The sequence below is a fragment of the Melospiza melodia genome, chromosome 5 (genome assembly GCF_035770615.1).
Source record: "Melospiza melodia melodia isolate bMelMel2 chromosome 5, bMelMel2.pri, whole genome shotgun sequence".
NCBI classification, from domain to species: Eukaryota; Metazoa; Chordata; class Aves; order Passeriformes; family Passerellidae; genus Melospiza; species Melospiza melodia.
In genome coordinates, this window is record NC_086198.1 from 19,001,276 (window position 1) to 19,017,817 (window position 16,542).

Genomic DNA, 16,542 nt, shown 5'->3' on the forward strand with positions numbered 1-16,542 from the left:
AGCATGTGGGATAAAGACTGGGTTCTGAGCAGAGTGTATGGAAATGTGGCTGCCATTTGTCAGTCTGGATTTAATTGCAGTGGCTGTAGCAGTGAAGACTGAGAGACCAGAATGTGCCTGCACACAGACAGAAACATCAAGAAACAGTTAATTTTAATGGAGAGTGGCCCAATTCTTCATCAGGTTTTAATCCTGGTTTCCGACAGTACAAGTCTGGACTCTTACTGATTCAGACAAATTTGGGGAGGGGAGAGGAGAAGGAGAATTCTGAGGCAGAACTCGTACAGTTGTAGGTACCTTCTGATGCTGCTGCTGTATCCAGCTGTTGCTTTAGTATTCATTCCAGCACAACACTCCAGAAATAAAATTTTATCAAATCAAAGGAAAGAAAAAAGTGACAGAACCAGATTGTCTCACAGTAGTTAGCTCAACAAAGCCTGGCACATGCTTAAATCTCACTACTTTGAAAATTCAGTAAATCTTAGAAGCACAAACTTATGCTTGTGGTTTACAGCTTTGCTGGTCTAGGCTGATGGGCTGGGAAAAAGGAGTTTTTTTCAATACTGAAGAATTATGAGCATCTGGAATTTGTCTAGTTTTTATACCTCAGTGGAACAGGTGTAAAAGAGCATTGCACCCTGACAGCAGCCTTGTGCAGCAGCAGTGCACATATAAATGTCTGCAACATCTGTGGGTGATGCAGGCTCAGAACACATTACCCCTTGCTCTGACAACAGATATTCTTCTGGAAAGGCATAAGGGCCGAATTCAGACCTGAGAGAGATAGTTTCAACTCAAAATTACAAACACATACCCTGGATCTGAACTTGTCCTTAATCTGATTTGGATTTCCAGTAAAAATATATCAGAGAAACCAGAGGGATTTTTTTTCCCCCCTGATTTTTGCATGAAATGTTTTGATGACAAAATTAATTTCTGGTGGTAAAACACATGATGATATTAAGAGGAATGCAACTAATTGGGAATGAACAGGAATTGAATAAATTTGCCTGCAATCTCTGTGGAAAAAACTTAGCTGGCAAGCTGCAGGTACTTCTCGAGCAGGAGCCGTTGCTTTTCTAAAGAGACTGTATTTATTATGGGTGGCTGGATATCTGCATGCTGGCTCAGTTCCCTGTAGTAAGGAACTGACCACATTACTATGTGCAAACACAGGGTTCACTCAAGTGGTACTAAAAAGAGAAGAGGTGGGGCAAGCAGAGCTTTAAAAAGAAAAGAGGAGTCCATCCAAGTCTGGATGTAAAAAACAACTGCATGTCTGAGAAGGACGGTACCTGGAGATTTCGCTCCCTGCATTCCACTGAGAGCTGTGCTGAAGAGCTTTCTGAATTCTCTGCTTTAAAGATTTAAACAGCAGCTTTGTTGCAAGGAAATTTGAAGTGATCCTTGCGAGCATGGCTTTTGAACTGTGTTAAATTTGTGGCAAGAGTGTCAGGCATTTCATACTTGGCTTCCAAAAGAGAAAAAAAAAAAGAAACGAAAGAGCGAGAGAAAAAAGCCCTGATGTGTATGGGGAAGAAATCTCCCAGGAATTTCTTCAAGGTTGTAGTCAGACACAGTAAGGTCTAAAGTGACAAGAAAAGCAAGGCAAAGATAAAACTTGAAATTGTGATAAGATGTCTGAGTCTAAAGTGACAGATTGCAGAAAACTTTTGGGATTACACATGCTCATCTTGTCCTGGATATGACTGAATACAAGCTAGTTTTTCTCTAGTGACAGCTCAAAAACCCCCTCAAGATTATGTTTCTCTTCCTTGTTGCTTTTTTGCCAGTGGTTTTTAAAATTGGTTTTGTCAGCCTCTCAGCTCTGCAGCACTGGAACTGTCCTAATGGATACAGACTAAAGCCTGAAAACTCTGCTTGTGTAGGTAAGTTGCTGAACATTCCCACATTAAGAAAACTGCATTTGTATTCTCTTCATTTGACTTTAAAATTTTTGAAGTTTTTTTTCAGATTGCTTGTGTGTTGTACTGGCAGAACTGATAAATCAGCTTCTCAATATCTGTTGCATGTCAAATGTACAGAACTCTTTTTTTTTTTTTCAGAAATCAGCACTGCCTGTTTAACTATCAGAAAGCAGAATAGGTTTTCATATGATCATTAATAGATATGAACTGTTCTTTACCATAGCTTTAGTGTCTCCATAGTTTCAGTACATGAGCATGCATGTATTCATGCTTCAATTTATGAAAAGTTTGAGTATAGGTGTGTTTTTTATTTCTGTATACGTATATGAAGAGTGTTTCAATTATTATGTATTAGTATGCATTTAGATGCAGGCTAGATAACTTTAAAAGCTATTTTTTCTATGCTCATTATTACATCTAGGTGTGTGTGCTCATGCTAATAAAGCATCTCATACAATACATGAATAGCAGGTTGTTTAATACTGTAGTAGGGAGGTCTGGGAGAAATATGCAACACTAACATTCCTGTAATCATCTCCAGTGATTTGGAGCATATAAAATGCAGGTTTCAATTCTTTACAAAGTGTAAGACAAAGGATGACAGAACCCTTCTCCCTCCATTACTACCGTGAGGTCAGATTTTTTCAAGAAATCCAGAGCCAATGAAGTTGTGAACTTTGCAGTTAGGAGATGAGGAAATGCTCTGAAAGGATTCAAGCAGCTCCTGATACTTGGAGGTAATGCTTTTGCCTTAGATTCCTCGGGCTTCAGAGGCTCTGACTCAGTTCTTGTCATGAATCTAGTGATGCAGTAACAGGTGCTTCCTCTGTGCTTTCTGCCAAGAAATATCATCTCGTAAGCACAAAATAGAAGCCTGCATGTTAAATGCTGTCAAAGTGAGGGGGGAGGAGCTGGGAATTTTTTTGTGTACAAATTGTAAACCTGACTGAAGGTTTATGTGAGAGCCAAACACACCTAGAGTGCTCCTACCCTGATGCTTCAGTTCAAAGGAAAAGCACACTTCTGAAATTAATCTCCATATTGCTACCTCCTACTATGTTTGCTTCATGTTGAAAAGCACTCTCAAAGTGCACAGACTGAACTCCCTTTAGGCAAACTTACCAGAGGGTGTCCCTGTAGGGATCATCTTCCCTCTTTTTGCTGTTGGTGGCCATTTGGTCCGTGGGACCAGCCTAGGCCTGGGTCTCTGTAAGTTCAGGCTGAGGTACATGCAGTGGGTGTGCCGTATCCTTAGCAGCTGTTGCTGTTTACACAGCCTTTCCTATAGATCCATACCATTTGCTAGCATGTACTTAGCTTCCAAGAGCTCTTTAGGATGTCCATTAGCTATGGCTTCTGCATTACTGGGTTTCCCAGTTAAGAGCTTGTGTATAATGGGAGAATCCTACTGAGATGAAGGGAATGGCTTGGCTACTGTTCAATGAGTTAAAAACCCCACTCTAAATATTAATATGCAAAAGGCTGCAAAGGCTTTTTTTTCCCCAGTGGACATATTTTGCACATTGATGCATATTGGTCTTCCATTAATGAAGACATAACCAGCTCTGCATAAAGTCTCTTCTGTTGAAAATTAGCTGCTGTATGAGTGAAGAACTCTGGATAAAGCACTGAAACAGATTGGCTGGTAGGTCAGCAAACTCTTCAAGAAATATCAGCAGAAGAGTTGATGTTACTGTGACATACTCTGAGCAATTCCATGTGACACAGAGCAAGTGAAAAATGAGAAGCGTTACAGCAATTTTTCAATTACAGGCCACTGGATTGCAGGGGATTAAGCTAAGGTGAAATTTTGACATGAAATGTAAGACTGCAGGATGCTTTGGTGTTAGGGATTTCCCTTTCTCTTTCCTCTGTGTCCTGGACACACGACTGGTGCTGTGAGCATAAGACCGGACGCGTGATATTCTAGTTCAGTAATGATGTGAGACAGAGGGTGTGGTGGAAGCAAGTGGCAGGAAGCTGGAGGCAGGCTTTGAAGGTAATACTGGGGATAAAAGTGGTGAGTGGGAGATGTGATTCATACCACTGCACTGTGAACAATGACATCAAGCTGAATCGTGGCTTGGCCACCATTCTTGGCGAGCTGTAATAGATACACCGATTGCAAAATGTTCTTCATCCTCTGAGGCTGTGGTGGCAACCTGCCCACCATAAGGGTTCCTCTGAATTGAGAAGGTGTCTGCTCTTTGTTAGTGAGCTGCTACAAGTGATACTTGCAGGAATGTGTTTAGGCTGTTCTAGATCTGATTTCCACACTGAGGCTGAAGACGAAGGTCTGGGTCATCTTCTTACATTGCTAAATAGCTCACTCCTTAATTAGTTGCTTTGATTTCTATAGATATTCAAAGATCAAAGACTTCCTCATCCTGTGGAAATATAATGAAATCTAACCCTAAATGTCTCACATAATTTTATACAGTTATTTTAAGAGGGATTATTTGAATTCTGACTTGTTATGGCAAGAGAGAAGGGACTTTTCTGAGGCACTGTTAGTCCCAAAACAGCAAAGCTTATAGGAAAGAAAGTTTGGGAGAAGAGATCACAAGGTCAGAGCTAAACTAGTCTGATGAATGAATGCATCAATATATTGACAAGTTATGGTAGAATTGGAAGCACTTCTGCAATTTTTGACATGCCATCTTGAATTAATAGCTTATTTTAAGATGCTGTGAGGATTGTGGATCGGTCACCTTTAATAACTCATGTTTTGTAGACTCCAGTGGAATCATAGAACCTTCTACCTCTGAAAAAAAATAGTCTGGCCTACAGAGGAGCTATTATTGCTACAAAGAAAAAACCACATGCATAGCTGGTCTCAGGAGGGCTTTGATTTGTAACATATTTGACAATGTAAGCACAACAGGGTGTACCAGAGGATGGGCCTACGCCCGCTGGAATCAGTTGCCTTGTGCCCTCCTGAAACACCATGTTAACAACAGTATTTTTTATTCTCTCATGGTGCATAGACGCTTTCCCTACTCAAGACTGAAAAAGTTTTCCTTGTTTGTCTGAAGAAGGCCCTAGAGCAGCCTCTTGCATTATCAATTTTAGAGTAGATATTAATGTCTGTTAGTCTTGGGCTACCCTAGATAAATATATTATGTTCTGGATACTGCAAGACTGGAAGTGTACTTTGGTTTCAGGGCTTACTTTAAATACTATGTAAGTTTGAAAAATGAAGAAAGATAATAATTTCTAAGATACCAAACAGTATTGTAAAAAAATCTTGGAAGAAGGAAAACAAGACCCATATTATTGAAGTTTTGACTGATCATAGGTTCTTAAACTCAGCACATTTCTACCAAATTCTGACATTAACTGCTGAGCCCTTGTCACTTCTACAGGGCTAACATGCTGCTCATTCCTACAGAGCTACAGCCTGCAATTAGAAGGTGACAACTGCAGCTATGTAGGTCACCTCTTTTGGTCACATGCTTCCTTCTGTGTGTCAAGCTTTACTCTTTTCTTTCATCCTGTTCACCTCTCTCCTACCACTGAGATGAGGAACATAAAGTTATTAGTTTTTGTTTTATATCTTTTAATTCCCCTTAATTATCTAAATCCTGTCCTCACTTTACTCAATACTTCTGAAGACATGCTGTTAAAACTTCTTGTGTGTATTCTGAGAAATATGAAATGCCAAAACCTTTTTAACTCTCTTTCTTTGCAAGCATCTCATAAGGAGCAGTAAGAGCCAATGAAATGGGGAACTGCTCACTCCCCCTGTCATGACAGGGATAAACCTGATAAGCTGCCTGGGCTTCCCTCTGTATTTCAGAAGAGCTGCAGTGGAGGTGTGTTTTTTCCTTGTTTTCAGTAGCTGTCTTCCAGCTAGCTTACTTCTTATTATACTGATGTGGGAAAAGGAGCTTGTAAATATTTTTAAAATAGTAGCAAGTAATTCTCAAACATGGGTCTGAACCACAGACCAATTCATGAGGAGATTCACATTCAGTTGGATCCAGCTGAATGTGGAGAAATACTATCCTCAGCTATGAGAACTTGGTTCAAAATAGGAAGGAGGCAAATATGTTACAAGAAAAGACAGAAATGGCATCACCCATCACATGATGCCTAATACTAAAGAGGTCTAAGGGGCAGACTCCTGAGCCAGTAACTAATATTAAAAAACTCATTGTAAAATAGTAGTTACTAATTTTGTATTTTGTTATAAAAAAAAACTGACTACTTTTTAGTATCTAATTTGAAATCTGATTGTAAAGGGAGCTGGATGACAGTATTTGATGATGCTTCATGGCCTCCATCTTTGAAAGGCAAGCCAGCAATGATATGTTGGAAGTTGCGTGATCCAGGAAGTAGAGGTTTGTTTTGTAGCTACTAATTTACACATAGACTTTATTTCATATAAAATTGATTTCAAGGGTAGAATTTTTTTCCATTCTAGTGAGCAAACACTTGAGATTAGAGTACAGAAAGGATAAAAAAGAGATGCTGTTGTTCCTGGGGATCTTTTTGTCCTTTCTCTGCAAGGTGTCTGCAACTCTTTTCTAAATTGTATTTAAATTCTAAATTTGATTTGATTTTATACTTGATAAATCATATGTTCTCACTTGGTGTCATATCTGTGACATTATCATCTCTGGCCTGGAAGACACCAGGAGTTGTAACGCCCTCATTGTGTTCATATTGTATTTCTGACCACAGTACATGAGCATTTCACAACCTCTACCCTCTCAAAATTTGTGAGTGATCAGGTTGTGTTTTAGGCCTCATTTAAAATTGGAGATAAAATATACTGAACTGTGCATCATCTGTCTCATTTTGAGCTGCTGATAGCTGGAGTGTCTTCTTCCATTTCTAGCTATCTTCTGTTCTTTGAGCTGGATGTTTTAAACACAATAGATAAAAGTGATGGGTTTCTTTCTTTGTCACCCAGATGAAATTTCATGTTCAGCCTTGTTGAAAAGCTGAACAGCTGATTGAATTAATCATGAGTCCAACTCACCAGGAGCTAGATTTGCATGAGGTTATTTGAGTGTATGTATCTGCACGTATACTTTATGTATATAATGTATGTATTTGGGGCCATAATGAAATTCAAGTTCTGGCTCACTGTGGTTTCTCTGTGTCCCTGCCAGGCATACTAATGCTTCAACCTTCTGCAAGCAGAGCCTTTCTCAGGACTCTCAATAAAGTAGTATATTTGTATGCAAAGTCTTTGAGAGCTGCCAACATCGTGATGACATGATTCATCGTTTTTGCTGATTCTCAAGGCATTTTTTGCATAAAGAAGTCTTTGAGAACTAAGCAGAACCTCATTCTTCCTTTCAGGGCTGGCTGTCAGGGCACTGCAGACAGCTTTTGTGTTCACTAAGCCGATTTCTTTCACAGGGTAAAGTTCCCACTGGGGGATGTGGTTGCCAGGACACGTAAAACAGCTTCAACAGGATGCAACTCCATGCTTTCCTTTGGCACTAAAAGTGCAGATGAAGGCACTGCTAGTTACACCTGATGTATGGTTTTCTGATTGAGTTCTCCTAAACCTTAGAAACCAGATTTTTTTGGTTTATTTTACTTTGGGGTTGGTGGTTTGATTGCTTGATTGGTTGGTTCGATTTGGGTTTTTTGCCTGGATTTTTTTTTGTGCTTTAAGCAATGAAGAGAGGGTGTTAAGCATAGGATCCTCTTCCGTTGTTAAAGCCATAAAAGCCAAATATTGGCAGTGCTGTGGCCTGTTTCACAATGACAGTGTCTCTTGGCTCTTCCTGCTCACCACTGGAAGGGCACTGTCCAGTGGTTGAGCTGCCCGTGGCCCTGGGCCCCTGCTCTGTTATTGGGAAATGAGAGCCAGTCTTCAGCTGGAGCCACGGCTTGCTTTTCAGTATGTGTGGGATTTGCTTTTACTGTGTGAATTTTGGTGGTGATGAAAACGGGCAGGCTGATAACCCTGAAATCTTCTCTTAAAGTGCTTTTACTGAGAAAAGAGTGTAAATTCCTGCAGCCTGACCAATCAGTGTTCTCATTCTTGGACAGTCAGTTTTGTACACTCATATAAACCTGGAGAATCCCCCCTGGAAATAAAGTGTCATTGTCCTTTTACCTTGGTCTGTTGCTCAGTAACCTGTGTTTGGTAAAGCATGTCTTCCCAGTCTGACCTTGACTTTAGAATATTCACTGCCTTCAGAGTTTTCCCTGGTAACTAGTTCCCTTAGTGATTCACCCTTCCTGTTAAAATGTGAATTTAATGTCCGAATTTAAATTCCCTGGCTTTAGTTCTCAGCTATCACTGCTTGTTAAATTGTTCCTGAAAAAGATTATAGTGTCTTTTAGAAAATCTGCTGCATTTTCTTTGTGAAGGTATTAATTTGTGGCGCTTAATCCTTCTTCCAAGCTTCTTTCTGATAATTTAAGCATTCTGAGCTCTTGAATTTCTCATAGAAAGGCATTTTCTTTACCTTCAAATCAGGCTTTCTATCCTTGTTGTATATACTTTCAAATTTTTCATGATCCTTTAACAACCTTTATCTGAGAAATACAAACAGCATGCCAATATAGTCTGACCACTGCCATATAAAAAAAGCATTTTTTGTCCTCACAGTCATTAATTTCTCCTGTGTTTATTTGTGTTGTGATTTGAATTTTCTTGTCAGCTTTCTGTCCATTATGAACACAAATCCTTCTCAGAGAAAGCAGTCTTTCAAGTCTAATCTATAGGCCAGGCCTATTTTTTTTAACTCTCAATTAATGTACTCTTTATTGTGATTGAATAATAGCTCATCTGTGCTTCACACTGCTTTATCAAAAAACCTCCCTCTTTAGCACTCCTATATCTACACGGTTGCCTTTTTCACCCATACTCTGTGGGTGAAAAAGGCAACCGTGTGATTTCCACAGAGAAATAAGTTCAGGCTCATTTAGCAAGTTATTACTGTCATAAAAGTATATTGACAGACATAAACTACATTATCAACACATTCTCACACGTGCTGTGGTGCTGGTGGCTGGATCATGTCAGGTGCCCAGCTTAGTCAGCCAGTTTCTTGATTTGATAACCAGTGCATCAGGGAGGGAGTGGCAAACAGTGTTCATGTCTACCTCTGACAGCAGCTGGACAAGGAGCTGAGCTCATCACAGCCCTTCCCCTTGGGCCACCAAAGAGCCCTTTGGTGTCACTGGCATCCAGGCAGTGTTTGCCAGGAGTGTCTAGTTTTAGTGGTGACCTGGAGCCCATGGTGTCTGTAGCACATTAACACACTTCTAAGCCCATCAAACCTTCCTAGAGGGGATTTGGAAGAGTTTCTCTTTTAATGCCGTGGAGAATGGAATGTACAATCCTAGTACATGTGGGAAAATATGCTCCTGAAAGCTGATTGTTTGGAGAAAATTGTGGGTTGGAATTAGAGTACTTTATGGAATTACATTGCTGAAAACACTTCTGCTTTATCTTTGTAATCTAACAAGAATCAGTTGCATGTGCTCTGATTACATTTCATATATTGTCAAATTACTTCAGCTGCTATTTGGAGCATGAACATGTGGGAAAACTCTGTAAACAATATGGAAGCCTTCCCTAGTTGGTACAGACACATTAGGCGGCTGAAAAGCATTGACATTCTTTTTGAACACCTTTGGTACCTGGGCACAGATGAAACCCCTCGGAACACTTATTTCTAAGCATAGTTTCTTAAAGCAGTATGGAAGAGTGGTTTGCAGAGCCACGGAATATGAGAGATCTGCTTGCTTGGGTCTCCCTGAGTTGCTGGCAAAGTTTCTTTCAGAGTCTTTTGTGAGTTGGTTAAATTGCTGTTCCTCGTAGTCAAGGCGTTGTTCTTTAAACTAAGGGAATTCTCACATAACACACACAGCCCTAGTTTGTTGTGAATCCAAATCCTTTAGTGACTTATTTAAATGTATCTCTTTAAAACAAAATATGTTTATTCCTTCATTCCTGCATGTGCTGAGTCACACGGGCAAGAAAAAAGCTACTCCTTAGAGCAACCATCACACAGTAGTTGAAGAAGGAAAATATACAGGAAATATATCAGCATATTGGACAGTCAGGTGTCAAGTACCTTGGGAAGTTAATATCAGATGTGTTTGTTTTCAGCAGGAACAAAAATTTGTCCAAATTTCGTGGAACAATTATCCATGGTACTGCAAATTTCTTTCCCCCTTAGTATAAACTACAGTCCTCAGTGGTAGACTTTTTTTTTTAAAACAGATTCCTTTGTTTAGGGCTTAATTAATGGTCACTTCCTCAAGCCCTGACAAAACACCATAAATACTTCAAATGTCTTTCAATTCCTAAACCTTCTAGCCTAACCTACCAGTTAAAAGCCTAGTTTCTAATGAATTTGCTCAGTGCCTTGATTTGGGCTTGTTTCTGTCAGAATACAGTGGGACTTTAAGTGCTTTGTATGTCTGTTTGAGATTTGAGTCAAACAAAAATGAGCTCAATGATGACCTCAGTGCTGTGACAATCTGTTTTCTGCTTTGCTGTTTTGCAAAGTCTGTTAATTTGTTGGCAAAATTATTACTGTTGAAAAAGGGATAAAGACAGAAGCAAGCAGCTGCAAGTTGCATTTGCATAGCAAATAATAACACAAATCAAGACAAGTCTGTTCCCTGTGTTTGAGCAATTAGAGGCCAGTGCCCAGACACTAGGGAAAAGGGTAATTTTCCTAGGCAATCAAAAAACTCAAAATAAAAACCCAGCACCCTGCAAAACCACTGTGAATGTGACAATGATAAATTACGCCCCCAAGCCCCTATAATTCTGAAACTAACGCATGAAGGAAAACATAGCCACCCTCATTTAATTTTTACATTTTGTGACAATTTATTATTGGGTAAGTTTATCAAATTTTATTCTTGTTCTTTGGTGCCTTTGCTAGGTGAATTTTCCTGATCTTTTTCAAATACCTATTTCAGATATTGATGAGTGCCTTGAAGGTGGTTTGGGAACTTGTGGCCAAACCTGTATCAATATTCCAGGGTCGTACATCTGCTCCTGTTTGCCTGGCTACTCCTTGGGTATTGACAAGCAGTCTTGCTATGTGAATGGTAAGGACGTTTTCTTTTTTGATAACTGAAAAAGGGCTTTGGAGATTCAGTTAGCATTCCTTTTCAAAGTGAACCAGGCCTGCTGGTCCCTACTTGTCAGTGGCTGGGGTTCTCTGGTTTGCTGACAAAAATCCTGCTACTGTGTGGGTAAGAGGCAAAGCCAAAAATGCCACAGAAGAATGATGGTGAAGAATGTAAACTATAGTGATGGAAAGATGAATGAACATATGAAAACAAACCACTAAACTTAACAATTACTTCCTATTTGCCTTCTCTGCCAGTTTAAAACTGTAAACTCTCTTATCCCATCCTTACTTCCAAGAAGACACGGCAGTACACAATATTCCGCTACCTCGGCTGCTTTCAGTCTGTTGGCCTTGGTGTCTTCCCAGTATGTTTAGGTTCTAGGGACAGTGCTGTAATATCAGAAGCAGGATGCCCTTATTTTTGCTTTCATCCATTGGTTTTCATGCATTAAAACACAAGTGCCACTCTGAGTTATTTCTCTCCCTTCCTCTGACATGAGTGTATAAATTGATTTTTAAATGGGGGAGATGCATTTAATTTTAAAAGTTTTTAGCTCTTCTAAGAGGAAAATATCCACAGTTATAGCCTTTGATTAAGCCTCATTTTGTCCTCAACTGATGCTACCCAGGGGAAAAAAAAAAGAGTTGGATTTTATTGGTTAGCTAAATCCTATATTGCATCTAGAGTGTGAGGTGGGAGTGCTCTGAAGTTCATCTCTTACCTCTCCACTTTGACTTCCTGAATGCTTGGCTTTGGTGCCTGCCTGGGATACACCATAGCTCCCTTCTGATCCAGGAACTAAACTTTTCTATTTTTTGGCTAGTATTTATCTTGCTGATGCAGAGATGGGATTTGACAAGGCACATTTCTGACCTGAGAAGTGGGACCTGTACTTGAGTCCCTATGTGTGTAGATTTTGGGACCATGAACATAACCAAAATTATTCTGTAGAGCTCCCAAACTGTCATCAACACAATTATTTTAGAATAGAGGCCCTAGAATCATCAGAGTTATCTGCAACATGTAACTCACAAAACCCAAACTGGATTTTTTGTGGTCCTGCCTAAACACCTGTAGTTCTTCTGCAAACTCTGCACTCCTGAACTGAAGTGAAAACCAACTTGTTTTTTCCCAGTGATATTTGTGTACAGGTATCCTTCAAAGAACAATCTTTCCTTCATATTGGAATACTTAAACTTTTTAACATGTTATTACTAACATTCATAGTAACTGCAGGAAGTGACAGATAGAGCTCCTGTGATGGATAAGGAGCCCTTAAGTCAGATATAAACCCTTCTGTAGGGGATACACCAGGTGAAATACCCTCATGTTATAAAGGCAGGAAGATCTTTGGTGCAGATATGGTTTACTTGGTAATTAAACCCCTGATAAAACTGAGTCCTAAATCTGAGTGGTGCCTCTGTAGCAAAAGTTGGCTTTGTTCAGCTCTTGTTCCATTTAGAGCCCTCATTCACAGGTACCTGGTAGGGAATTCAGAGGGTGGAAAGGAGAAAACCAAAGTGTGTAAATATTCTTGGTCAACTAATTGGCAAGACTGCAGGCAGTAGCTGTCAAATCCCTTAGATAAATCAGCCTGGCCACTCTTCAGTGTTCATTTAACACTCACATGAAGCAAGCTCATTGTTCAAATATGGGGTTGCTCAGTTCAAGTAGCAGCAGGAAAAGGGAGTAATTAAAATCCTGTAAGCAGCTGTTTTAATTAGGGGATAGCTTTAAAATTTGAGATACAAAATATTCTGCTAACATGGAAACAGTGTACTGACCATCTTCCCTGTGAATGAGACAAAATTACATCTTGGGTGCTTGTCAGAACTTTCTTCACTTGGAAAAATCAAAATTTGTCTCATTCCTCTGCTTTGAAAGGAGAATTAAACAACCTTGCAACTATGAAGGTGAAGCATCTGTCTCAATTTTGTAGAAGAGATTTTTGTTGAGATTAAAGCCTCGGTTTTCATTCTAATAGTAAAGATATTTAGTTAAAAAAAAGAAGTGAACCTTGTCAATAAAACCAATTTAATTTTCAAAGGTGTATGTGTAAGGAAGCTGGTGGTAGTGCATCTTTGATGGCATCTATTCCCAACTAATGGAATTGTGGAATAATTCAGCAATTGATTACACAGGTTTGAAAGCTGTCATTCTGTTGGATCTGTATCAATAACTGCATTTTAAAGTCAGCTGGGTTGAGGACTACTTGTATGCCAGGATCTGTTGTTTCAGGCAACCATGTTCTAAAATTCCATCATTATCAACACAATGGGATTTATATTTTGTACGTTTTTTTCAGTTTAAAATTAAATTAAATAATAGACTCGATGCCCGCAATTAAATATTTCTATATAAACAAACCAAAAAGCAAACAATACACCCATGTTTATTTTCAAAATGAAAGTTAAAATGTGTTGGTTACATAAGAACTGCTTTCCTATATGCACCTGATAGACAGCCTAAATGAAAACCCTTGTGGTTTGGAGAGGTAGTTAGGGCTCCTTGAACAATTTTAATTGTAGTTAAGGTTCCTTGTGCAATCTTAATCATGCTCTACAGTGATACCCTAAAAATAACCAAGAAGGCTTAATAAAACTGGATCAACCCCAATTATTTTATCATACTAATTGTACTTCCATACTTATCACCTTGTTTTAAGGTTGCATCAAGGCTATTGGGATCATCCTAGCTGCTCATCACTTTCAACCTTAATTGGTTTTCTGGAGTATGGGGCATAATTGGAGCACCTTTCATTTTAACGTATGTTATGTAAGAGTACTGTTATACTCTTACCATTTGCTCATTGAAAATAAGAGATTTTTGTCTGGAAGAAGTTGTTGCTTTTGAGCTGTCGGAGTTTTAAGTACAGGTCTTTTGCTTTCCTTCAGCCTGCTGCAGCACAAGAAACCTCCCAAGTCTCCAGTTTCTTCCTTTTTCCTGTCTTGGGATCTTCAATTTCCCTTTTTGGATAGTTAAAGGAAGGTTCCAGGCTACCTCTCTGTGATAAATTCTTGCCATAGCACAATAGTTTGAAGTGATCTTCAACTTGGAGGCACATCCATGGCAAACTTCTTTCAAACTCAGCTGGCAAGCATGCAGTTGTTGTTCTGACTTCTTATTGGGCTGTGGTTGTTTGGGATAAGTGGTAATTTCATTGTCATTTCAGTTTCCTAACTCAGATTTTTGCCATAATTTTCAGCATCAAATGTGAAAGGACCATTCCATTTATATATAACTGGTTTTCTGTGATACACCTCAAAAGTTGCTATTAAGAAATGAGACATCTAAATCTTGAACTTTCTCTTTGCCTAGTATGTAACTGATGAGAATTCAATGCAACAAAAATGCAATGATTATCAATTAATTGGTCTCATTTTGTTTTCTCCACACCAGACCCAGCACCATTCCTGCTTTTTAGTCATGGAAATGCCATCTTTAGAATTGACACTGAAGGGACAAATCATGAAAGATTGGTTTCTGATACTGGTCCATCAACACTTATGGATTTTCATTATATAGAAGAGAAAGTGTATTGGGTAGACTCTGAAAGGCGACTACTTCAAAGAATTAATCTAAATGGCACAAAACGAGAGGTAAAGTAATCAGTTCTTTGGAATTCTCACAGTTAATGTGTGAACCCCTCTGTGGAAATCACCTGCTCCTTGGGTACAGTTCTGCCTTTACTGTTCACCAATTAGCACTTTACTTTTGCTCTTGTAATGGTTCTGACCCTGAGCCAGGCTATTTTACTGGCACTCACATTCAGGACATACAGTATTTTCTGTGAATCAGGTGAATGCAGGAGAGGATTGAGTTAAAAATGCAGGAGAGGAAATTCAAACAAATTAATGCTGTCTAGACTTTATGTTTCTATCAGTTATAGATTATTCTCTGGCATTACAACATTGTCTTCAAGATTATTGTAACACAAGCTGACAAAAATGCTATGAGAAGAATGTGCTTGGATTCCTACTCATTTCTTCTCAAACCTTTTATTGGTTTCTATGGTTGCATAAATGCCATTAGCACTTTATTCTTTGTTCAGAAAAAAACCTGTGTATTTCATTGCATCTGGCTAATTAGGAAGGGCAGACAGGCTGTTCTGGCAGAACTTCATTGCTGTGAGAGTGTTCTTTTCTTTGAGAGAGATTGCCAGTATCATTTACCTCTGTGGAGTTTTCACTCATGTATTTTCACTGATTTTAAGGGATCAGGGTCCAGCAGCAGTGTGTTAGGAGACTTCCATCTGTAACAGCACAGGCCTGGGTGCTGCATGGTGTGCCAAATGCAAAACTGTAGCTAAATATTAATCCAGTATATGTCCTGTGCAGAACAGTTTCTCCTTTTGCAGGAAGTCACTCAGTTCAGAGGAGGTATGTGTAAGCACAAAAACCAAATGAAAGTGATGAAAGAAAGAGAAACAGCTATAGATCTGAAAGAAAATAAAGTAGGCAAAGGAACGAATGGGAAAGTTTCAGCTGGGTCTTCTATTCCTTGTAACAAAAGCCAAGTTTAGAGTAGTCATTAGGATTCCTCTTGTCAACTCATTTTTTCTTGTTTACAGAGACTGTGTTACATAGACAAAGGCATTTCAGGATTTGCTATTGACTGGATAAATCAAGACATTCTCTGGGCCAACAGACAGAAAGGGACCATAGAAGCAAGTGACATGAATGGGAAGAAACGCCGAGTTCTTCTGAGAGCTGTTGGTCATCCCACAAGGATCACCATTGATGCTGAGCAAAGGTAATTTTATAGGGATCAGTAATTTCATTGCAATGGACCCCAAATATGTAAAGTACTATGGTTGGGGTTTCATGGAATCATAGAAATGTGTTAGAAGAGACATTAAAGGTCATCTAGTTACAACCCACTCACCAGGGACAGGGACACCTTCCACAAGACCAGGTTGCACAAAGTCCTGTCTGATCTGCCTTGAACAGATCCAGGGGTGGGGCATCTTCAACTTCTCTGGGCAACCTATTCCTGTGCCTCACCACCCTCACAGTAAAGAATTTCTTCTTTATATCCAATCTCAATCTATCCTCTTTCAGCAAAGTTTCTGGGTAGGAAAGCAGTATTGGGAAGCAAAGGGAATGATGCCTGAAAATGCTGGGAGTCACTTGTGCTCCAGACTCAGCACACTTAGAACATATAGTATGTTTTCTGAAAAAAAAAAGTCAAAACTGACAGTTTACTGCTGTTTCCCTCGTTTCTTTATCAGTGTCTCCAAATATTGGTTCTGAATTCACTGCTGCTGCTTAGCATCACTAGCACTTTGGCCTTCACAGAGATGCTCCTTTCAGCTTCAAGTAATTTACATGGAGAGCCATGCTCACATGAGAAGCCTGGCTCCTCAAGGGTTACCAGTATAAATCATCACAGTGGTGTCTCCATGCTGATTTTCCCTTACACAAAAACTTCTCGCATTAAAGTTGCAAAAAAAAAAAAAAAAAACAACTTGAGAAGAATTTGAAATGTTTCTATTTTGTTTAGCAAGAGCATATATTTGTTACCACTTTTGATTTGCACTAAA

At 39.3% G+C, this 16,542-nt stretch overlaps 1 protein-coding gene across 5 annotated transcripts in view; it reads left to right on the forward strand.

Annotated features, from left to right (window-relative positions):
* The first annotated feature begins 1,245 nt into the window (after positions 1-1,245).
* Positions 1,246-16,542, forward strand: part of EGF (epidermal growth factor) — a 57,385-nt gene continuing 42,088 nt past the window's right edge. For 2 of the 5 annotated variants that reach the window (XM_063156484.1, XM_063156487.1), the window contains exons 1-4: positions 1,246-1,889; positions 10,842-10,973; positions 14,400-14,599; positions 15,571-15,752. In XM_063156484.1, the coding sequence (XP_063012554.1) occupies positions 1,763-1,889; positions 10,842-10,973; positions 14,400-14,599; positions 15,571-15,752 (641 nt within the window). In that variant the 5' untranslated portion in view covers positions 1,246-1,762. The remainder of the gene's footprint in view (positions 1,890-10,841; positions 10,974-14,399; positions 14,600-15,570; positions 15,753-16,542) is intronic. The other 3 variants (XM_063156483.1, XM_063156486.1, XM_063156485.1) reach the window with 3 other exon arrangements.